Below are 25162 nucleotides of genomic sequence, written 5' to 3'. Positions count from 1 at the left end.
GTGAGTGCGAATGATGAATGATGTGAGTGCGAATGATGATGTGTGCGCGAATGATGAATGATGTGAGTGCGAATGATGAATGATGTGAGTGCGAATGATGATGTGTGCACGAATGATGAATGATGTGTGTGCGAATGATGAATGATGTGCGCGCAAATGATGAATGATGTGCGATCAAATGATGAATGATGTGCGCGCAAATGATGAATGATGTGCGCGCAAATGATGGATGATGCATGCGAATGATGATGCTATCATTCATCATTTGCACGAGAATGATGAATGATGCGCCCTAGAATAATGAATGATGAGTGCGAGCGAACGATACGTGCACGAGAATGATGAACGATGAGTAGAGGGATTTTTCTGTAATGCAAAGTGTGTTGTTTCATTGTTGTTTACATTTTGAATGTAATTGTTTCATTTATAGTTATTTCAGTTGTATTCATCAGTTATTTGTTCAATAGATTGTTTATTAATTTACAGTGCTTTTGTTATGTTTTGAAAAAACAAATGAACTTTATTCAGATTTTTCTTGAATTAAATCATTTCATTGCAAAATAAACAGTATTTAACAGGTTCAAAAAAGTACATAGGTAGAACATGAGACGCTCAAATGAATTCATTATTTTTGTATGGTCATATTGTGTTATTTTAAATGTTGAAAACGGGGTGTATGACCATTTCCACGCACAGGTCTGCATTTATCAATTTGAGCGTGGGTGGAGGATACGCTCAAATCCCACGCCAGGTCTCACTTCGTGTACGCAAGTTTTCATGTCAGTGTGGAGCACGGTGCAGCAAAGAAAATCTGACTGTGGCTGAGAATCAGCACGTAACAGTGCAGTGCATTTTCAGACAGACAGACGGAGGTTCACAGATTCATGTTTAGATCGTAAGACTAGATATGATACCTAACATGTATTTTATTTTTCACTCTATCCATCCTGTGAAACGTTTTTGAAATGACATTGAGCAGCGTGAGCTGTCAGCTGATTTCTTCCTTTAACAAATATGTGTTTTCTTTATTGATTTACTTTAAAAATCTACGAAGCTTTCAGTATCAATACTCCTGTGTGCACAGAGAACTCTCTATAGAAAATATTGTTGGTGATTCAAACAGAAAGATGTGATTGATGACAGGACTTACCATGAAGACCATTGTTTTACTCCTGATTGTTTTATTGAATGGATGGTCTGTGTGTGTGTGTGTGTGTGTGTGTGTGTGTGTGTGTGTGTGTGTGTGTGTCTGTGTGTGTGTGTGTGTGTGTGTATGTGTGTGTGTGTGTCAGCTGACCATTTAAGAATAAAAACATTCATTCATATGAGATCAAAACCTGTCAGCACGTCCTGAGTTATTAATAATTAATGTAACACTCCAGTTTGACTCGTGAGTAATTGCACACTAGCGATTTCTTGCAGAGGCTGCGTGTCACAAAATGACCACAGTTGGAGTTAATAACAATTGGTAGGTTAAACAGTGTGCGGTCTACGATATTAAATATTTTCCATCTACCCCATCGGACACGGTGCAGGTTGGTCTGTGCCCTCAGCACCCCGACACAGACCCAGTAAGTGCTGCCGCTCCCCTCTTACAGAACAGAGACAGTTTCAGGCTGGGGTCTCCAGTGCAGCTTGTTTTGAGAGTAGCCACGTTTTTTTTTATAATGATCTTAAGGTCTGCAGTTTCTTCCCCTGAATATAAAGAATTCCTTTTATTAAAGTGTCGTATCACGGCTGAATAAGTTTGTTTTTTATCAAGGGATTTATAAATCAAATGTTTAAACTTCAGCTGGAGTTTAGATTTCAAAGCCATGCTGCTGCAATGACTTTCATCCAGACATGGTTTCTCTGACTCCCTTTAATGCCTCTTTTCTGGCTGATAATCAACACAGTTATATGTTTCTACCTCCGTTGCTTTGGTGTCGATCTCCAGATCAGACATGTTTCCTGTTATTTGGCCTTAGAGCGTCCCTCCATGTCCCTCCATTCTATCTGATAAATAGATAAGGTAAGTTATTGCATGATAAAAATTGCACCAGGTGATTTAAAAACAGACATACACAGTATGAAGAGCAGTGGGATTCAGATGGATACAGTGGTTATTTGTGAATGTGCCAAGTCACATAGTAACTTCCATGTAGTGGAATGAAAGATGAGAACAGATGATTAAGGAACACAGCAGTGCTGGTGTTAAACAGTCTGATTGCAGATGGGATGAAGGACCTGTGGTAGCGCTCCGTTCTGCAGGGTGGGAGTCTAATATATCTAACCTCCTCTATGGAGTCCAGAGGACAGCCCAGGACAGAACTGGCCCTCCTGACCAGTCTGTTAAGTCTTTTCCTGTCCCTGTCTGTGCTCCCTGCTCCCCAGCAGACCACTGCATAGAAGAAAGCAGACGCTACCACAGTGTCATAAAATGTCCGTAACAGAGTCCTGCACACTCCGAAGGACCTCAGTCTTCTCAGCAGGTGCAGACGACTTTGGCCCTTCTTGTACAGGACGTCGGTGCTGTGTGACCAGTCCAGTTTATTGTTGAGGTGGACACCCAGGTATTTGAAGGTCTCCCCCCTCTCGATGTCCAACCCCTGGATGTTCACCGCTGCAGTCCGGTGTGTTTTCCAGCGGAAGTCGATCACCATCTCCTTGGTCTTGCTGGTGTTGAGCTGAAGGTGGTTTAGCTCACACCAGTTGACAAAGTCCATGATGACCTCCCTGTACTCCAGCTCGTCCCCCTCAGACACACACCCGACGATGGCTGTGTCATCGGAGAACTTCTGGAGGTGACAGCTCCCAGAGTTGTAGCTGAAGTCTGAGGTGTACAGAGTGAAGAGGAAGGGGGAGAGCACTGTCCCCTGTGGTGCTCCTGTGCTGCAGAAACTGTATGATTAACCCCCCAATGAGTGAATTAAGAAGCCTAACACATTGAAATGCTTACCAGCTGTAATAATCCTGTCCACTCTTTTTGGCAAGCTTCATCCTCCGGTGACATATGCAGCATGTAGCTTTTCTCAGGATGTTTTTTTTTTTCTGAAGATATTTAATAAGCTTTAATGTTTTTCTTGACGAGCTTCCTTCAAAAATAAGTTTCCTGATTCCAGTTGGGCAAATAAAGCGGTCTTTGACTGTCAACAGCATAATTCCAACAGTGGCTTATCTTTGAATTCAGCTTAAATAATGTATGTAAGTAGCATACACATAATTAACCAATAATAGTGTGATACCATTATGATTCATAAAGCGCTACATATCAGATTCCCATATAACATTATTTTATTTTGAAGGCCATGGAGAGAAAAAAAACACAGAAGATGTTTCTGTGACAGTCTAGGATTGTGGGTAATGCAGTTCATTTCCCAGAGATCATGATTAAACTACGTTTAAAACAAGGTTGATATAATACAAACTTATAATATAATCATATTTTATTACAGTAGCTTTTGGTGAGCCTACACTCGGTGGAGAAATGTCTTCATCAGTAAGCACTAGGGGTGACCCCACATAGTCGAATATTCGACGATTTGTTCTAACGAGCCTTAGTCGACTGCCAATCTCATAGTGGAATATTTGCATATGAAACGTGGATCATTCCATTCAAACCATGGGGGTGCTCAATGTCTAATTTTACATTATTTTCCTGTTTCCTGTAAAATAGTGTCTCATATATCCTATTTTGATATAAATATAGACTTATTTAATGTAATTCTGAGAACAGCTCTTGAAGTGTTAAATCTCCTTAAAGTGGTAATTAAATCTCCCCTGGTAATTAAAGGTGGACTCTCCCATTTAGCAGGACCTGTGGAGCAGACGTACCTCAGCTGGTCTTTAAATCTTTCTACTTTCATAGCAGCTCAAAATGTCAGGAAATAAAACTTCAGTTGATCTTAAAAACTAGAGATGAAGATGAGGAGCAGCTTCATGAAGAGGGCTGTGAGATCAAGGATTACCGGACCACACAAAAACTGTACGGGGCCAAAAGAACCAGGAGGGATACCCAAAGCTGTCTGAAGCCTCAAAAACAATCCACAGCATCCCATCCACCTCCACACCATCAGAGAGGATATTCTCAAAGACAGGATTTACAGTTTAACAAAGCAAGGAGCGCACTTCTGCCCGTACACACGATGGTTTTCCTCACGTACAATTTGAAAAGACTCAAGCGGACAAAGACGAGATGAAAGACTGTTTTAAAAGGTTCTGTTAAGAGATTTAAAAACCCTTTATCTGGTTCAGGTTTGATTTTGAACATTATAAACATGTTTAGTCTTAAGTTGGACAAACTACCCTCTGCAGTGCTGCTCTCCTCTGTGTGAACACTGTTTAAATATCTCCTGATTCCTTATTCTATAGTGGAGCGTTGTTCCATGTTTAATGGATGGTGGTCTTATTTGAGTTTTCTCTCCTTCATCACCTCGTTGTTTTTGCAATATAGATTAAAAAAATCTAAGTTTTATACTTATAATATTCTGTTGTCCCTTTTACTTTAAGCTATGAGTCTCTTAATTGTAAAGGGTTATGTGTAATATTGTCATGCGGTCACCATCATGCAGACTTTGGGTCAATAAGGAAAAACAACAAACATTCCACTATTCGTCGACTATGGGCAAAATCTGATGAATCAGATTCGACTAAGCAAATCCTTAGTCTGGCTCACCCCTAGTAAGCACGTATTTTAAAGGCTTTAAAGTCAAGATCATTATTTTCTGTTTGTCATATTTGCCTCCTCTGGGGAATAGAGTTCTATTCCAACAAACCCAGTCTGTTTTGTGGTCTTTTTCCAAACTTGACACCAACTAGGGGAAACTGAGTCGGCAGGTTTAAACTGCTAGATGTAAACATTCTTGATATGTCAAAAATGTCTTATTTTCTCAATAATCATTATTTTAGAGTTTATTTTCATATGAGAACTTTCTTTGTCTCACAGTCTAAATCATTTCTGATGATTGAACATACGGGCTGCACAGTGGTGCAGTGGGTAGCTGTCACAGTTAGAAGGTTCCGGGTTCCAGTCAGGTGCCTTTCTGTGTGGAGTTTGCATGTTCTCTTTGTTCATGCGTGGGTTCTCTCTGGGTACTCAAACATTGCAAAGAAGTAATGGTAAAGAAAGTTTCTGAGACGGAAGAGGAGTTGTTTAGAAAGTAAATATTAACACAATATAAGTCAGACACCGAAACTACAAGACATGGAAAGCTGGAGCAACATTGCTAAATGGTATGACTTTGTTATTAATTCTTTTTACACAAAAATAGTATATAAATAAGTATATATGTGTGTATATATATATATATATATATACACACACGCATATACACACACAAATATATATATATTTACACACAATTTCAAGCCGTTACTTGTAGGGGTGACCTGGAATAGTCAGGGATTTAACTATTTCATTTGGAGGACTCTGATTCGAAGTACCCAAAGAAGCGGTATCTTGTCTTGGTGTCCTCTGTCTGGGCCTTTTCGAGGTCATCTGAACGAGAGAGAGAGAGAGAGAGAGCCTCTTAGCCGTCAAATCAGCACAGTGATGGATGTATGTGGGATTGCCTCCAAACACAGCCTTACCCAAGAATTACTATTCATCTGTTTTTTTAATTGCGTTAACATAGATACAGGCATGCCAAGACGATGATCACCTTTGCTCTTTAACATTACGTTAGCGGATACTTCTATATCGCCTACCGGAGGCAGATTCAGAACACATATTTATTATTGCTTTACACAGACTTTAAGTGCAATGGAAGGGGAGGGGAGGGGTGCTAAATGTTATCAATATCACTTTTAAGTTAAGATAGGACAAGCAGTTAGGATTTTTTTCTGCAATGAGGCCTCTGAATTATACTGTTTTTATCTGTTAAAATAGTCATTATTGAGGGAATGAAGAAGAACAGCAATGTAACAGCTGATTCTACACTTTTGAATGGTAGTGTATATGGGTTTTCCTTGAGAAATGTTAAAGAACTTACTCTTTTCTTTCAGTGCCTTCTTTTCCCCCCTTTTCTTCTTGTCTGAAATCTCCTCAGGGAGGCTCGTGTCTGAGCTCTGATCTACAACAGGAACAGAGCAACTTCATCACTCACTCAACTAGTCAGTGACAGACCTTCGCACTTATAAGGCTGGCTGGCGCCTTGCTGCTGTCCAGTCAAACACAACCTGCAGCATCTTTTTGGCCAAAAGGAATCTGTATAATAATAAAAGCCATTAAACATACCATCTTTATCTGAGGTCCCCTCCTCACTGCCGGTGTCAGCTCTTTTTGGGGGGGAGAAAAGTTCAGACCATTCATCTGTGAAAGAAAGAGCAAACACAAAGTGACACCTCATTCTGTGAAGTGTTAGCCTGGCATAGCCAGACAGATAGCAAATGTGCATCAGTTTCCAGGGCGTGTTATCAATAGGTGCAAACCAAAATGCTAACCACAAATCAGAGCAGAGAAACGTGAACTACATACTGTCGGTGAGCCGGGTGGTGCTGGGTTCATTGTAAAGCAGGAGAAACATGGCTGCCTGGTAACAAGCAACCTCATATTACAGCTAAACACTAAAATGTGTTTCTGAATACATTTGAGGCAAAAAATAGGTAATGCAGTAACAGAATCTTGATTCATACATGATCAGCACTGCCTAGTTTTACAGTTTGATCTGAGTTTGATATGTTGCTCTAGACTGACAGCACCTACAACCGATCAGAGCAGAGAAACATGTCTGGAACCGTGACTCTCTTCTGTGATTGGCTCGTCAGTGTTAGGGCTGCTGGAAATAGGTTTGAATGGAAGAGTGGCCACACCCACTTTTCTGAGAAAATGAAACATAGAGCTCAGAAATATGGACTGGTGTCCAGGCTAGTGCAGTGTAGGAAAGGAAGACATACTGAAAGCATGCAACTGTATCTGCAAATTGATAGCACAGAATTAACAAGTGTTTATATAGACTGGTTTAATATGGACTGCATCCTTATTTTTAATACTTACTGTCCTCCACCTCTCTGCCTTGTTTCCTTCTTTTTTGTGGGACAGGACTTTCACCTATAAAGGATATCAGTGGACAAATATTAGTGGGTTTATAAGTTTTAAGTGGTATTGTACGGTATATGTTTCCCCCACAGTTTTTAAGAACTCACTCCTTTCTTTCAGTGCCTTCTTTTTCCCTCTTTTCTTCTTGTCTGGAACCTTCTCAGGGAGGGGTGTTCCTGGCCTCTGATCTACAACAGGAGCAGACAAACATTAGGACCTGTTACTGAAAGCTCAGGCATAATATACAGTATATTAGAGGTTTCGGTCTGTTCAAGTGCTTTAAACATTAAAAATCTATCTAAGACCTGACAGTTGGTTGACTAGTGTTTATATAGACTGGTTTAATAGTTTTAATACTTACTGTCCTCCACTGCCTCGTTTCCTTCCTGTCTGTGGGACAGGACTTTCACCTAAGAGAGATAATAATGGTAAACTAGAAAGTTTGCATTTCCTGAAAGCAAATGCGTTGAAATGCTGAAGCTAAAGGCTGAAAGCTGTGAAACACAGCTGAACATGTGGAAATGTGAAATAAAGAAAAATAACTACAAACGTTGTAAAGAGCAGAATAATCAGAAGTCTTAAACATGTGAAGTATTTGAAGTGGTTGAATTAGTGGAAGTTGTTAAAGTGGTTAAAGTAGTTAAAGTGATTGAAGTGGTTAAAGTCATTGAAAACTAACAAACTAACCCTGACCCTTGGTTTGAAAATACATTTTTTCTTAATTTACGGCATTTTTATTGCAAATAATATTCAATAACTCCACTGTTATACAGTGTAGACTCCTGAAAGTCTCTGCAAACCTTCATCATGTCCCTCTGATTATCCTACAACACTTGGTTTGAGGATATAGTTTTTCAGATTTTTGGGGGAATTTTTATTGCAAATAATATTCAATAACTTCACTGTTATACAGTGTAGACTCCTGAAAGTCACTACAAACCTTTATCATGTCCTTATTATTATACTACAACACTGTTCAGACCATGTGTTAAAAAATAAACAGAGCTTAAGCTTAAAGCCTTATCCAGCTCGTGTAAAAAAACAACAAATAATACACTTCAACCTATACTAGCTGTTATGTTCTCATTTTAATATATCTATGTTTATTTTTCTTTTATAGATTACCTTACATCCTGTCAATATTCTGCTTTCATCAAACCCCTGGTGCCCTGTCTTCTGATTACAATGGAATAGATCTTTATTGTCATTGTTGTGAAACAATGAAAAGCAGTTTAGCAACTCTTTATATAGCAGCACATATTTTAACATTTAAAATAACACAATGTGACAATATAAATAATTAATTCATTTAATTGTGTCATGTTCTATGTTCTTTTTTGAACCTTTGTTAAATACTGTCTATTTTGCAATGAAATAATTTATTTAAAAACAATCTAAATTAAGTTAGTTTGTTATAACAAAAGCACTGTAAATTAATAACAAAGAATTTATTCAACAAATAACAAAAGCACTGTAAATTAATAAAGAATTTATTCAACAAATAACAAGAAATAACCAAAACTGATGAATGAAACTCAAATAACTATAAACAAAACAAATACATTAAACATTTAAATAACAATTAATTCTCCCTCTACTGCGCCCTTATATTATTCCTCCCCCCTGTCCTTCCCCTCTCCCTTACTTTTGTCCTCTCCTTCTGCTTCCTCCCCCTTCCTCCCCACCACCTCCGCCTCTGTAATTTACCCCTCCCCTCAAAATGATCCTTAAATAAAATGGCAGCTCCTTAAAATGAGCCTCCAGCTCCCTCCACAATGCCTCAGAAATGAGGTGCTGTCCAGTTGCTGTCAGTAGATGCAGCATCCCTGGCCTGCCCTCAGCCTCCATGGTTCCCAGAGCGTTAACCTCCTCTTCAGAGCAGGCTTCCTGTTGGAACAAAATTACAATTGGGTAATAATATATATATTTAATATATAATTAATACAATATATTAGCACACTGCCAATAGTATTAATCAAAAAGACAGAAGTGTTGCCAACAGTCAGACTCAGAACCCACCTCCATGGCTGTGTGGACTGTGGAGTTCAGTCCATAGCTGTAGGGACTCTGGCTGCCTCTCAGGTGAGTAAAGCTCACCTGAGCCCCTATGGCTACACTAAACAGTGCAGCTTCCCTCCATAGTGTCACCTGCACTCTGATGACTTCCTGATGTAAAAGAAAAAAGTGGGTGAAATGCATCTGTTTTATATTTAAGCTAAACTTATTAATCATGTTCTTAACATTTCTTTCTTACTACACTTTCACATTTTAAATCTTAAAAAACTCCTTTGAGCGTGTTACAGAAACTTTGTTTTCTCTATTTTAAATTTATCCTGGGACACTCTTTGATTCTGAAGCCCCAAGCTGACCAAAGACAAACAGAGACAGAGGTAAAAAAGAAATTCTGAAAGAGAGAGAGAGAGAGAGAGAGAGAGAGAGAGAAAAAGAGAAGGAGCAAGAGAAAGTGTGTGAAGGTTCTCAGTCATCCAGGTCATGGTAATTCAAAGCTTCATCCAAAAAGGAAAATGGAGTTGGTATGTAAGGCTTCTTCAGGTTGGACCAGACCTAGTTGGAGCTAGAAAATAATTTCTTGGAGAGGAAGACTTGGAGTGACAGAGAACGATGGAAAGAGAAGACAGAGAACTTACTTGTTCCAAAGTCAAGGTTTTTCTTGGGACAAAGTCCCTCCCAACCTGGACTTTTCCCACTGAGGAGACCTGAGAAGAAAAATACCACAACAGGACCAAAGGATCATTGTTTTGAAATGTTTGTATGTATGTATGTATGTATGTATGTATGTATGTATGTATGTATGTATGTATGTATGTATGTATGTATGAACGAATGAATGAATGAATGAATGAATAAATGAATGAATGAATGCACACACGCACGCACATAAACACACAGACACACAAACATACATTTGTATATTTTATACAGTCTATGGTATATACACATATGTATGTATGTATGTATGTATGTATGTGTGTACTGTATGTACAGATAGATTGAAGAACAGAGGTAGCGAGGGAGAGAGAAATAAAACCTTACCTCTTTGACCTTCCCCTGAACTGAAACCATTGCAGTTTCTTCTCTTGCAGCACGAAGGCTGCACTTAAGGGATGGTGGGTAGAGGAGCTGCCTTCCTCTCTCCTCCAGATCAGGGGTAATGGGCACTCCCACGGAGCTAAACAGTTTTGTTTCTCTTGTGAAATTAATGCTGAATGGGGGGTTTTCCCCCCTCAGGGCATACCCCGTCAACATGTATCCCTTTTTATCTACAAATTGCAGGCTGACCGACTCAAAGACCACGACTCTTTCCACCTCCTTTCCATCAGTAATCGCCATGACCCGTTTTTTTTTGGTCATTCCTTTGGAGACTCCCTCTCCACTGATACTCCATGACAAGGTTTTCTCCTCCTCCTTGCTACACAAAATAGCAACATGAAGAGGTGGGAGTTTTGAATAGGGCTTCCCAGTCTTGCTTTTGAGTATTCTGAAGTCCATGCTAGAGAGAAAGGATAGAAACAAAACCAAAGCTGTTAGATAATAATTATAATAAAAATAATAATGATAATAATAATAATAACAAGAAGAAGGGAAGTATAAGTACAGAATAAGTATAAGGACTCTGTTAGTCTGTCCTAGTGTGTCTGTTTGTGTGAGTGTGCCTCCTTGCCTGTTTGTGTCTGTGAGTGTAAATGTGTATTGGTGTCTGCCTGTGTGTTTGTGTACATGTCTGTCCAGCTATATGTGAATATGAATATGTTTGTGTATGTATGTATGTATGTATGAATGAATGAATGAATGTATGTATGAAAGAATGAATGAATGAATATTTTGAATGAAAGACACTCACCTCATCCTGGATTTTGGGTAGGTTTCTGTGAAGAGAAAAATAGGAATGAGTTCACAGATTTCCTTCATTAATTTGAACATAATATAATTTCATTAACTGGTAAACTTATTCATCCACATCATTCATACATCTATCATTCATCATTTTAGATCTCCTTGTCATTTTTTTTGTTGCTTTTTTTTATTGTGCCCTGTCTCTTTGTGAAATAATGCATGTATCAGCGCAACCCTTTTATATCAAGGTATAGATATATATAATTTTTCAGGGCAACCTGAGCAATCAAAAATATGTACATAAATAAATGGTGATATCACTTTAAGTCAAAATGAAAAAACAAAACGGAAATTAAATCTCACAGCGCTTTATTCAAGTCACATACAAATCAACAATGAACAAGCCTTTAGAATTCTAAGTATGGTTCTTTCAGGAATAAGGCTCTAAAGGCTATCAGGTTAAAAACCATCAAGCCAAAAAAATCTTTCTCCAAAATGTACTCTTACTCCAAACGGCCCCACCTGGCTAACATTTAGTGTATGTATAACTTAAGTTTTATTATTTTTTGTATTTAGTTTTCTTGAGTTTGGTTAGGGGGTCCCTGCAGACACAGACACTATCACACCTATGGGCCTCTATACATGTGTGGTAGTGTCTGTGTCTGCAGGGACCCCCTCCCCTGCCTGTATTCTAATGTTTTGATTGTCTTGGGACGTTTCTGGGCAGAGAGGAGGCGTGGTTACCTCAGCCAATCACAGCGCGCCTAGTGCGCAGGTGACTTTGGGAGTTGATAGAAGCGAGTGGACGCTATGCAGACCGGCAGCGATAACAGAAGCTACGCGGGGGAAGGAAATACAATGAAAAAAACGCCAAGCAGATAAACCGTGTGCCTAAAGGGGGGTGAAAGCGGCTTCACTTTGTGAGCAGCTCGGGATGAAGAGAGACGCAGAGTCAGCCTGCTTTCTGATGAACAGGTAAGTGCAAAACACACCAGCGGCTAGCTTGTGCTAACTTGCCAAACGATCTTTCCATTACAACCATTACAACACGTGTAATATTCCCAGGTAGCTTCTATTGTAGACACAAGCAGTATGTATACCACACGGTAAGTCCTGCTATCAGCTAATGCTAATAACTGGATGTTTTAGGTCCATCAGAGTTTAAGCTTTGGATCGTATGTAGAGTAACACTCAAGCATTCCCAAGCCGAGTCTGTAAGCTAATGGTCGGACACTCAGTGCAAGCTGTCATCGTGGAACATGATGGTATAATGTCTGTAAGTGTAAATCTAGAGCTGTAACTGCATGCATACTCTTAGGCTGTTGGATCTTTGTTAGCATACGTTGTTTTACATGTTTATTGATTCAGCCTCAGGCCTGTTAGCTCCTGTGAGGTTGTACATCGCTAACCACAGCTAACATAACTGCTGACAGTGTATTTCATTTATAATGTTGAACTAATGCAACCTAATAATAGGAACTTTGGGGCCTGAATGTTTTTTCTCCTTCCGATAGATACACGAAAGGTTTGCCAGCCTCAACACCCCCTAAAGCCCCCGTTTACCCTTTGACTCCCATCAAACCTGGACTACCTGAAACTTAAGTAGGGAGGTGTAATACTGACTGTATGTTGTATTGATGTTTATGTCTACAGTTGTCATTAGCTTTCACCTACTAACAGCATACTGTAAAGACGACTGAATGAAACTATATTTTTACCTACAGGGGAAATTAATTAATTAATTTGTTAGCACATGTTGTGATCACAGGGAGAGTTGGATTCAAAAAGATAACATCATTTAAAACTAAAGGAACTGTATGTGAATGAGCCTCATGCACACTGTAAGTCTGACCTGTAACTTCATGAATCTTGACTTCATACTGTACATTGAGCAATGTGGGCAGTGTTTGTAAAGCAGGCAGAACCAGAGAACACCACAGGTGAATAAAAGCTTGAAACCCTAGATGTGACCTCTCGTTTTTGTTTTTACAGGACCTCAGAGCTGATCCAGCTGTGAGGATGATCACACCAAAGAGAAGCCTTTCTACGTGGACCAGTATACGAGAGCAATTGCACAATTCAATTTCAAACTGGCTTATCAAACACCTAACACACCTGGGGAGAGAACTGTGACACTTACCCTTTACATCCACTACAACACTATGTTTATATCATATCCATAATTATGTTTTTAATCTATTGGGGTCACTTCCTTTTAGGCTCCTTTATAGTTATATGTCTTTCATGACGAACACCTGCATCATACCTGTGGAATTATAAATGTTTGTATATGACCAGTGTTTTGAAATAAAAAAGTTATTTATGAATTATCAGATTTCTTTCCAGTGTTTGCAAAACACATTTGCTCTGCATGAAGTAGACAATAACCACATGTACTTCTAATTTATTCAAATAAGTTATTTTATTAGACAAATGAAATTTAGAACAAGCATGTATAAAGAATAATACAGAAAGAGCCAACTACAATCATGTAGAACTGTAAAATAGAACATACAGTAACTGAATATGGAAGTTTTCACATAGTGCATGTAGCTAGGATTGCTCTGTTAAAATGTGGTCGCCTGGCCAAATGTAGTGGCCATGAAAAAGCTGACCTATTGTCCATGATGCATGTATTACACATTACTTTGTTAGTGTAACCTTCATCAACCTCTGTGTGTGCCTGTCTTTGTAGTTGGGAGCTGTTACAGTAGCCTGTCCTTACACTTCGGGCATGCGCACTACATTTACAGTCTGGCTGTGGAAAGGGTGGAACGCACCCTCCTCTACCTGCAGCTACACGGCAATGCTGTTGAAAAGAGTTGGAACAATACATACTTTCGCGTCAGAGTCTTCAATAAACTAAATTAAAACCAAGAAATCCCGCTAGATTAGTTGCTAGTCGCTTTTATGAAAATGTGTCACTAGAGGGGTCTGAAAACTCGCTAAATATAGTGACAAAGTCGCTAAGTTGGCAACACCGAGGATAGCAGCATGGCAACCAGATGACAACCAGATGACAACTGACGAGGTCCATACTGACCAATCAATGGACAACTGGCTTGTGGAGAGCTGGCCAATCAGAAAGTAGGTCAAGAGGCGGGAACCAAACAAAGAAAAAACTCCTATGTTATGGACACAGCTCATCTACTACCCATCTGAAACAATGTCTCAACAATTATTTTTAATACAAATTTTTGACTTGACATACATAAAAACGTCTTCTAAATTAACATTTTGAACCAAAATGTTTCATTTTCCTTAAGTAAGTTAGACAAGATAGTATAAGATAATGCTTTATTGATCCCTATGGAGAAATTTGGTTGATGCAGCAACACAGACATAGTGCATGCATGAGAATCACTCACCTTTCGGCGAAATTCGCCGTTTTGAATCCAAAATAGGTGACCTACGTGAATCGTGTAGATCCGATGAAAAAATATTTTGAGGGGGGGGGGGGGGGGTTGGATGGGACTTATAGTATACCAGAAATAGTTTTGTTGGGACTTTGGTGTATACATTGAGTTGCCCTCGTGTATGAAATGCGCTATACAAATAAAGCTGCCTTGCCTTGCCTTGCCTATACACGAGAGCGCGGAGCCATGGTGAGCTGCGAAATTGTGAGTGTGCCTGAAGGGAGCTTTGGATTCAACAAGACATCCCCCTATGAGCGCGACAGTGGTGAAATATTAGCTGCTACCTGATTGGTCTGTGAAGTGTACACGCAGCTTGCTCGTGCTGACCAGAGCGCTCGTGCAGACGACTGTCAGTCACGACTCATTCGCCGATGTGGACGTTTGCCGGTTTGGACATTCGGACTTTTTTGATTTGGAGGTTTGCCGGTTTATACGTTCGGACTTTTTTTGATTCTGACGTTTTCCCGTTTGGACGTTTGGACCTTTTTGCTTTGGACGTTTGAGTTGTCGGATGCTGAGGGGACCGGCTTGAGGCTAAAGGTAACGTTGACTGAAGCTAACGAGCTAGCTTAGCTTTTCAAGCTAGCTTTTCGTGACTCAACAAATTAATGTTACATTACGTTAGCGAATTTTCGGAATTTGCCTGTCATGTGTCACAGGACATGCTATTTATATCAAAGAAGTAATGTTAGTGTAAGGTACGAAATTGGTGTGAAACCTGGCCATTCATACTATTATGGTCCTTTTCTTTATGTCACTTATCAACCTAGTATATTGTAACTGTAAATACTTTTGCTTTCAATTTGAAATCTAAGTATGTATTTAGGACTAATGTTATGGGTAAAAGAGATGTGCAGTTTTAGTCTGTGGGTTAGGGTAGGCCAGTAGTTTATTGTTCTGAACTTGTGAAACACTCCTTTTCTACACTTGGAAAAAATGTGTTTTCTTTAAATCAAAATTTTCAAGTGAACAGATCAATTAAGCTACAGTGTAAGTTAACCCTAATACTTGCAATGTATTTCCAGAATGAGTGTGTTAGGAGAGAAAGATGCTGTGGCTGTCAAACAACTGGATGCAGGCATCCAGTGCAGCTGGAACTGGTCTTGGCTCAAGTTAGAAGTCAAAGTCACAGTGAAAGGACAAGAGCTGTCATTTCATCTGTCAGACCAGTTCAGGAAGATCAGTAAGCAGGGGTTTGCACGGTGCATTCTCTGTCAGAAAGACATTAACTATGCTAACAAGGGCAGCCATGCACTGCAGGCACACTGTCAAACAGAAGTGCACAAGAAGAAGATGCAGGTCATAGCATCAACACACAGTGTAGCCAGCACCTTTCTTCAAAGCAGAGGGACAGCATTAACAAGCCAGGGACCAGAAATAATCAGGCAGCAGTGCCAGGCAAAGATCCCTGTATCGACTGTGAACCGCATTGCAAATGCAGAGGTAGGTGCAAGCCTGTTAGTCAGCACAGGCAACCTCACCATTTAGGCATAGAGTACACTACCAGTTCAGGTCACTGGCAGCATTATCACCTAAACATTGAATACACTAGATTAACATTTACTACATAACTTGCTACACAGCTTTAACAGCAATGAAAAGCTTCTGCATGTTGAGCTGTCGGGAGACTTTATGGATATATATAAATATATATTTACATATATATAAATAAACAAAGCATAAACATTACTAGATTGAAACTGATTAGTATTTATTAAATAGTTGTATAGATGTTAGGTATAGAAATTGTATTTATATGGATATTTATGTAGTATGTATATAGGTATGTATATATGTGTAGAGGTACATATTATATTTATAATGATGTTTATGTAGTATATGTATGTTGTATCTATATTGATGCTTTTATATTATATATACGTATATATTTTGTAGTGGCTTTATAGAATGCATAATATATTTGTATAGATATTAACGCAGAATATATTTTATATGACCCAGGAGAAAGGAATAAGGGGTAGGAATAAAAAAAATGTTTACTTCTTCCTACCCCTTTTTCGAACATGTATAAATACTTTATTACATTTTTTATTAATAGATGAATGGCATTTTTGTATAAATGTTCGAAAATAAATTCATTCATTCATAACTTGTTTTATGAATGTGTTCTAGGCAATGGTCCTTGGAGTGATCGCAGAGCATTCCCTCCCATTTGCTGTGGCTCCAGTTATTGTGAAGCTCGCCCAGACTCTTGCTCTGGACAAAGTGGGTTTACAGGGAATGAAGCTGTCGAGAACGGCAGCATCGTATAAGATGATCCATGGTCTAGGTATTTATATTTCTTTCTTTTGTTATTATTCTTTTAGCACATCATAGGAGCCAGCAGCAAACATTAACTTTATATTGTACCTATTAGAATTTGCATGTGACGACAAATAAATCTGTCTGACTTTGTGTAGGGCGGACGTACTCTGAAAGGACCTTCTCCAACCTCAGGAGATTTCCCTTTTCTTTAAATTTGGATGAAAGCATGTCAAACAACAACAAAAAGGTTTGTCTTAAATTTTACTATAGCCATTGAAATCCTTCCAATTTTGCTTGAGTGTGTGCCCTGTAAAAATGTTCCGTGGCAAATAAACCTTTTGATTTTGAAGGTCCTCTCCATGCTCGTCTGCTACTTCCATGCTGACTTGAGGAAGGTGATGGTGGAGCATTTGGGGTCCTTAGAGGTCGTGAAGGTGAACGCTGCCAACCTTGAGAGGTTGCTCTGTGATTTCTTCAAGCAAAATGACATCCCTTGGAAAAATCTTGTGAGCATGTTGATGGACTCATGTTCCGTCATGAGGGGCAGCAAGACTGGTCTTGAGACAAGGATCCACCAGTACTGTCCAACCCTGCTAGACATTGATGGAGACTCCTGTCACCATATCCACAATGCAGCAAAGAAGTTTGCAGAGCCCTTTGACCACTACCTGGAGCAGCTGTTCAGTGATCTCCAAGTAGACCATCAATGGTGTCCAGACCAGGTAAACAAGTGCCAAGCACGTTTGAGACTACAGCGCTTTAGCGACCTCTGTAAGGTACTCACAATATTGTGAATTTCTCTTGGAGATGAATAAAGTATCTATCTATCTATCTATCTATCTATCTATCTATCTATCTATCTATCTATCTATCTATCTATCTATCTATCGCTCATTCCACCTGTGTGAAGTTGGTATGACCTAAATTTGCCAGCACTAGACCACGGCCAATCTGTCTTTTGTCAGGTGATGCACCTCAAGGAGGTATGTCTCATGTTAGATGTCCCCGCCTCTAGCCCTCAAAGGGGCTTTGTACCACATCGTTGGCTGTCTGCATATGATGCCAGCATGGCGACCCATGCCATGATGCCAGCATACAAGGTCCTCTACTTTGGCTACCTCTCCACTGCAGACAAGGAGCTGTACAGAGAGCCCTTGGAACTAATTTACACAAAGTACAGTGTTAATCAGGCGGCAAGAGCCAGAATCAGGACGATGCATGAGGAACTCAACCGTAAAGGTGATAAGACTTGATGTTACAATCTCTTACAATAACTAACACTTTTACTTGTAATGAAGTTATTAGTGATGAGGAGTATTTACTGTATTTACACTTACATTAATTCATATTCTTTCACAGGCATGACTCCACAAGGCCGGGAAAGAAAAAAGAGGGTCTGTCAGAAGCTGTGGCATGAGGAGACAACAACAGTACCACAACTCTGTATCTACAAGGGTGTGCTGGCTCTTCTCAAGGAGTATGTAATGGTTTTCCAGGTGGGTGTTACCTGTGTTTGAAATTACTGCGACTGTTGAATGTACCTGCATGCATATCCAATGTTCGCAATCAATTTCATAATAATTTGTTTTACATACACAGGGAAGCCAGACCTTAGTTCACAAACTCCATGACCGACAGCTTGAGCTGTTCCTGGCCTTTCTGGCTTGCTTTATGAAGAATGAACACATTACTCAGGTAATGGAATAATGATGATCATTCTTTCCATTTGATTCTACCTAGAGATTAGAATCGCCTTAAACTCTTAACTCCATCTTACACCCACTGTGCCTACATTAGTATATTGTTTTTATCCCTTTACTTTTCTTTTTGTCTGTACTTTGAGTTGATTGTTTCCTGTTTTTGGAAAACAACCAAGGGTCTTATGAAAGGCACTGTATACATTAAAGTTATTACTCCCATTAATTACACCCATTACACAGCTGTCTCCCAGGGCTCTGGGAGAGATGGTTCTTGAGGATGCCATGTTGCTGCCCTCCAGGGAGGTTTACGTGGGACAGGAGGCTGACACGATCAGGAGCCAGAATCCCAATCATGCTGTAAGCACACTGCATGACCTTTTTTCTCAGTTGTTTTTCAGACATAAAGTAATGGGCAGTTTTTGGTGTCTTGTTTCAGCTGTTGATGCCATTCCTGGCAGATGTCAGGAAAGCCTACACCACCACTGCAGTATACCTCCAGAAGAAGCTCCCCTTGGCCAGTCCGACTCTGACGGCCCTGTCTGCTCTGGACCCACTTCTGAGAGGCCACTCACAGGCAACCATACAGCTGAAGAGGTAAGTATGAACTTGAAAGGGTTTTTTTGGGGGGGGGGTTTTGGCATATTTTGGGGATTTTTGTTACCTCATGTCCTTACACTGACTCCAGATTCTCATCTATTTCTTGGCAGGCTGAGTGGTATGCTGGGGCACCTCTTGCCAGCAGGTCACGACGTCCATAGAGAGCTCCTGCTGTTCAATGTTGACCTGAGCATTCCCAGTTTCAAGGAGGGAGATAGCATGGTGGAGTGGTGGGGTACTGTCTTTGACAAGCCAGACAAGTATCCAACCCTCAGTGCTTTGGTTAAATGCTGCCTCTCCATCTTTCATGGACCAAGAGTGGAGTCCTCTTTTAGTTTGATGAACAATGTAATTGATCAAAGGAGTGGCAACATGAATGTATCGACATTTAATGCAATCCAGACAGTCAAGTACACCCTACAGTCCAGGAAGAAGACAGCTGTGGAGCTCTTCAGAAGGGAGGATGCAAAGTTTGGGGAGGTGGACCGAACACTCTGCAAGAACATCAACTCTGCAGCAGCCACATACACACACCAGCAGAAGAAGAACCAGAAAGAAAAGCAGCAACAGCAGAGCAAGTATGGCTCCCAAGCATCTGGCAGTGCTCAGCAGACCAAAAGGCAGACAGCTGAAGAAGAGAAGAGGGCAAGGCTGAGACATGTGGCCAAACAGCGAAAGCGGGCCATGGAGACGCTTGTCCAGGCAAAGAGGAGGAGAAGACAGACTCCATAGTCCATGAGCCAGGACCCTAAATTTAGGCTATCAGTACCACCTTTTTACCACCAAACCCCTGTGCATTCCCACCCATATTCATGTTGTTTGTATAACCTTGATTAATTTGAGTACTAATTTTTTCTTATAATATTTTGATTTGAGTACTATCTTAATTTATTATCTTGTTTGTCCACCCTGTATTAAAGCTGTGCTGTTGCGCATTTCATGAGAGAAGTTGCTAGTCTCGTTTCTTATACAGCATAGTTAATGGTTGTGGTAACTTATATGAAAGGAAGGAACCACGCAACAACTTCTTGTTGTTATATGGACACTTTATCCATCAACAGCATACAGACGAGAGCATCGTGTTGCTTTTGTGAACGGAGACATTCTGCGATACATTCGAGTACACAACAGGAAAATGGGAAACCCTACACTTCTGAAAAGCGATACTTTGAAACAGCTCCCTCTAGTGGGAGTAACACTATTTATCATGGAGCAGGTTTAACATACTAATATGTTCAACGTTACAACAGTGGTCTTATTTCTTTTTACGGCATAATGTGAATATATAGATACTTTGTTATACATTCATACTGTCCTGCAATTCTGCTTGATTTTTCTCTCAAATTGCACCAAATTGATGCTTTTAAATAGAAAATGTTCAAAATTTTCTTCCAGGGGACCCCCTAGAGGGGTCGTAACCTTCTCACCTTTTGCACCCCTGACATGTTTTCATGCCTGATAGTGGCAAGAGTGTTTCAAGAGTAATTGAGCACAAATAGAGAAACAATTAAAATAAAATAAAAATAGATAAATAAAAAATAATACAAATTTAAGTACTAAGTAATATAAGTAATTAATTAATTTAAGTAGCTGTGTAATAGCCACATAGTGACTGGAATCATTGATAACGTCAGACAAACATCCCAAAACTATGACAGGATATGTAAGATTTGACTATAAATATTGTTTAATACTCAATATTGAGCACAATTGTTACCATAACTGTATGATTAAACATGGGAGACATGTCACATCACCTATTTGGTGTATTTGTCATTTGAATTTACTCCTGTCGTGGCAAAGAAGATGGAAGTATTTATTTTCAAGACTATTGCTAGGCCCAGTAAAGGTTAAAGACCCCCACAATAAAGAAATCTAATTAAAAATGAAACATTAACCCCCAGAAATGTATTTAAATAATACATGTTTTTTGTGAAGCTTACAATGTTCTAAATTCAAGATAAAAAAGGGACACTTACTGCTCTCTGTCTTCATTCGAATCCAAATGATTCATAAAGTGTTTTTTCTCTCTATACGTTTGACAGGAGGAGTTACCATGGAAACTTACGGTCGCGAGGGAGCAGAGGAGGGAAAGGCGGGAAAAAACTAAAAACTTGAGGTTTTTTTATTTTTACATTATATGGAATGATACATGTTTACATGTGATCAATGATATCCATAAAAAAGGAAGGGGGGGGGGGGGGGGGGACTAGTTCAGTGGGCAAGTAAGAAATTTAGTTCATATAAATAAAGAGATATACTACTACAACTATTAATAATAATAATTATAGTGATTTGATCGATTTGATCAAAATAAAAAATAAATGAATAAGCAAAAAAATTAAAATGTTATAACTAAATAGTAAATAATTATAGTCATGATAATAATAACGGTAATAATATCAATAATACTAATCTTAATTCTTAGTATCATTTACACTTTAACCAGCATCATCTCTGCTTCTTCTGGTCCAGCTGGTTGGCTAACGTTAAGCATGAAGTGAGGAGAGGAACACGCATCCAGAAGAAGAAGAAGAAGAAGAACGCGCATGCTCACCCTGAAATCACACGCTCAAAGATGGAGGAGGGGGCTAATCTTTTATTTACAGTCTAAGGGGCTAATCAGGACTAGATAGCTGAAGGCTATCCGAATGTCCTGATAGCGTTGAACACGAACGCGACGACAATGAAGTGAAAGCCCGGCATCATTGTTGTGACTAGTTCGGCTGCAGGGGACAGCGAGACAACAACTCTCTCGTGCAGTGTGCAGATGGAAGCCCGGAGAGTGGGAGGCATGTGCTTCTGAAAACTCCACATCATACCTTCACATGCCTGCAGAGGTGAGTTAACGTGATTTTACTCTTACTGTGTTAGTACGTGAATTGTGGTGCTCTAGTTTAGCCAGAGGCGTTGTCGATTGAAATGTTATGCATATGCCACCGCCAATATTCGCTCGCGCAAACCACTTGTTGGTGACCGAACCGTGACCATTCCAATTCATTGATGACAGACTGAAATAGGAGTAACTTGTATTTCTCCGAGGTTGCGGTATTTCATTTGAACACGTTAGCATGTAATATGGGGAGTTCACAATAGTTTTGAAGACCACCTTCCTGTGTGTATGCATTTCTGTTCATGTAGTCAAAAAGACCTGATTTCAGAGCCCAAAGTGGAATCAGTAGGTCTGTAGATTGCATTTTAAAATGCAGATTTTTTTTGTCTAATGCTTACCACATAATTAAAGTTTGCTGTCAGCACTGCCAACAGAATTCATAGTTTTCAGTCACATGACCCCCGCAGCAGCCTGTAGGGCAGAGAACACCAACATGACGACTTCCATTCATTCAGACGTGTAAAACCGTCTCTCCCTCCCAAAAGTTCACCATCAAGCCTCAACACTAAATATGAACCTTCTCCTTAACTAACCAAGAACACCTTACCACCAGACTGAGGGGATAAAGGTGTCCAGCTGTGAAAACAGACGTTATTACTAAGCTAGCGTTAGCTGGTTGGCTAGCAGTGTAACAAGATACTGCTGGAGTTGTTTACATCGGTCTACGCCTTATTTATACATTCTATGGTCCCCGCACACTGACGTGTCAGTGGTACTGCATTGACTGAACAGACAATGATTAAATCACTCTATGTTTACTTCAATTTACCTTTAATGTAATGTTCGTTCAAAGAAGTGGACTTTTATTGTTGTTTTGTTCCCTCATCAGGGACAGAGGAGCGTCGAATATAATGAATCCTCCTCTCAGGGGTTTATTTCTCAGATGGGATTCTTACAGGGATATTTCAATGTTTTTGAAGTGGGGTTGTATGAGTTTTATGTCACTAGTAATTGTACTAGCAACAACGGACTCCGGTCAGCGCGGCCCCTGTTGTGAGAAACTGCAGGAGAAACAGCAGCAAGCTAGGCTACAGTTTCTGCAGACGGGTCAGTCCTGCAATTCAGGTCATTTTGAAAGACTCTGACCTGAGCACTCATCTCAGTTTAGGTGTACGATCTACTTGTGTTTTTTTTCAGCTCTTGACATTGACATCATCAGAGAGCCTGTTTGTTTTGCATTATTTGCGGACGCAACACAGACGTGCTCCTCTGCCTGCAGCGCACTGATCAGCTGTTCAGGTCTGCAGCTTCATAGTGACAAAAATACAACTAAACTGAATAATGAGTAGGAGAGATTCCCCGTTACCTGGTGGTGCTGGTGTGTAAACTGTGAGCTAATGCACACAGTTTACACACAATGAACAGAGACAACTTCTTGCTGTCACAAGCAAGACTTAACAACAGTCCCTCTAGACCTTAAGCAATTAAGATATACCAGCAGATCACAAACTAGAGTGGCTAGTATAATTAGTGACAAAAAAAATCATACAACCCTAATTCCATAAGCGTGTGACGTCACGTGAAAGCTATGAATAGCAGTGTCATCACAGCTGAGCTAACTTTTGTATCTTATAGAAAGTCACTAACTTTTTAAAGACAGTACGATGAGTTACTGTTTGTAACTGTTACAATTGAAACACAAAATACTGTGAAAGGTAACAAGTTTGGATCAGAAAGAAAAGCTGTCTGGTTGAAATCTGTGATAAATGGTTTAGAACAAAGCTGCACAACAGAGTAAAAAAAGAAGTGGTTAAAGTAGGTGAACTCTCTTCTGAATATTAAGATGGGAAAGTCTACTAATTACAAGCGTACTGTTAAAAGGATTATGTCTTATGATACGCATACACCTTCCAGTATTTGTGACTTTCATGTTCATATCTTCACACATCGTTATGAAAAATAATTGGATATAAAAGATCTTGAGGAAAATCAAGCCTAACAGACAAGTTTTGACATTAAATTTGTAAATCACTGTCCATAAAGCATTTCTTAATAGTATGTGTTTATTTTTTTGGTGGGGGTGAGCAGAGCCATGAGGTCAGTGGGAGGTACCACATGGACAAAGAGGACCTGAGGAGGAGCCTGGCATTGTTGAATGCACGAGATGTGACTCTTCACTGCATCATCACTGACCGTCAAACACAAATAGAGAAGTTCTTCTGAGGGAGCAGCAACACCCAATAGCACGATGTCTGGCACACGGAGAAAGGTATATTTCCAAATGATAATTTGGAAACTCTATTGCTAAAACTTAACATCATGTGACTGCATCAGTGATCATTTTTTCCAACGAAAAATAGATTGTAGCTATGACCCACCCATCCACACAGTGATCAGCTACAAAAAGTTTTCAGAAATACTCATTTACGTGTGACCAAGGGCACAGGCATGGTGTTGTATGTGCACATCATTCACACACCTGTTCCTTGGTCTTACAATGACAGTGGCATTCTGTGTGACTGTTGCCCCCCACACTAAATTTTGGGACTTTTACTAAAAATAAATGTGTTTTTGCACTGTAGACTTTTCAAAGAAACTGGAGAACATAAATACTGAATGAAGGACTGTGAAAAACTCCAGGAGTGGATGAGAAGCATAAAGAACCACATATACTGGACCGCAGCTTCACATCTTTTTTTTATAAATAGTGATAAGAAATACTTTGTAAAGAGAATTACACCCAGTGATTACAATTGCTGTTGTAAGTTAATCACACTGAAATGTATGATCAGTACTGTTGTATTATTAAGTATACTTCTTCTTTTTTTCCCAGCGACTGCTGCTCTTCACAGGCTTGAGAAGGTGCTGACAACAGTGAAGGATGCTGAGAAACTTGAGCCCTCATCACCACACTTCATCTGAGGAGGTTTTTCACATCATCTCCTTCTGTCCCTTAAAAATGTAGTCTTACCATTTCTTGGAATGCTGTACAGGTAAATGAAACTGTAATTACTTAGAACTTGTGAGAGGGTGTTGCCCAAGGTTTCTGTCATTAATACCATTTTTATTTTTCTCTGTACTGTACTTCAAGACTGAAAACGCTGACCAACCACAAGCCCCAACAATAGTAAGCAAACTTCTCCTCAAGGTCCACTCTCAGAGACCGTAAAACATTAGAGACGGAGACAACATTCTTTAAAGCCTGTGGGATTTATTAAGCAAAATGTGTCCTCGGGCCTAATCGCCTTTTTCACAAAGTCACCTTTTCGTACGCCACGCAGCCCTGGTTCTCACCAGTGACCCCAGAATAACCACAAACCTTGTACACATGGTCACAATGAACATACAGCCAGCTCAGCCTTCAAGCTCAAAGCATTTCTGAGATTTTGATGAAAAACACAGAAAAAGGCGACTTTTTACCATTTTTTCAGTGACCTTTGACACTTAGGAAGGTAGCACCTGTCTGAAAATCACACCACAC

At 39.7% G+C, this 25162-nt stretch overlaps 3 protein-coding genes and 2 long non-coding RNA genes across 5 annotated transcripts; 4 read left to right on the top strand and 1 right to left on the bottom strand.

Moving 5' to 3' along the window:
• Positions 1-9545: 9545 nt before the first annotated feature.
• Positions 9546-11061, bottom strand: LOC117809117. Its single transcript, XM_034678792.1, has 3 exons — positions 10878-11061; positions 10070-10526; positions 9546-9732 (listed from the first exon to the last, which is right to left on the bottom strand). The coding sequence occupies exons 1-3, from the start codon at positions 10955-10957 to the stop codon at positions 9565-9567; spliced, it is 705 nt and encodes a 234-aa protein (XP_034534683.1). The 5' UTR covers positions 10958-11061; the 3' UTR covers positions 9546-9564.
• A 540-nt stretch (positions 11062-11601) lies between these two features.
• On the top strand, positions 11602-13203 carry LOC117809118. Its single transcript, XR_004630437.1, has 3 exons — positions 11602-11845; positions 12385-12472; positions 12863-13203. It is a non-coding gene; the product is annotated as an uncharacterized LOC117809118 (long non-coding RNA).
• Positions 13204-15312: 2109 nt separating this feature from the next.
• On the top strand, positions 15313-17113 carry LOC117809115. The gene is made up of 5 exons (XM_034678791.1): positions 15313-15729; positions 16420-16576; positions 16707-16798; positions 16902-17057; positions 17099-17113. Exons 1-5 carry the CDS (start codon positions 15313-15315, stop codon positions 17111-17113), a joined length of 837 nt encoding a protein of 278 aa, XP_034534682.1.
• Positions 17114-17912: 799 nt separating this feature from the next.
• Positions 17913-19912, top strand: LOC117809114. The gene is made up of 5 exons (XM_034678790.1): positions 17913-18047; positions 18151-18246; positions 18492-18608; positions 18688-18845; positions 18959-19912. Exons 1-5 carry the CDS (start codon positions 17913-17915, stop codon positions 19578-19580), a joined length of 1128 nt encoding a protein of 375 aa, XP_034534681.1. The 3' UTR covers positions 19581-19912.
• A 1400-nt stretch (positions 19913-21312) lies between these two features.
• On the top strand, positions 21313-24794 carry LOC117809119. The gene is made up of 3 exons (XR_004630438.1): positions 21313-21688; positions 23770-23950; positions 24515-24794. It is a non-coding gene; the product is annotated as an uncharacterized LOC117809119 (long non-coding RNA).
• The last annotated feature ends 368 nt before the right edge of the window (positions 24795-25162 follow it).

This window comes from Notolabrus celidotus, unplaced genomic scaffold (assembly GCF_009762535.1).
Source record: "Notolabrus celidotus isolate fNotCel1 unplaced genomic scaffold, fNotCel1.pri scaffold_233_arrow_ctg1, whole genome shotgun sequence".
Lineage (NCBI taxonomy): Eukaryota > Metazoa > Chordata > Actinopteri > Labriformes > Labridae > Notolabrus > Notolabrus celidotus.
This window is presented reverse-complemented; position numbering and strand designations above follow the sequence as displayed.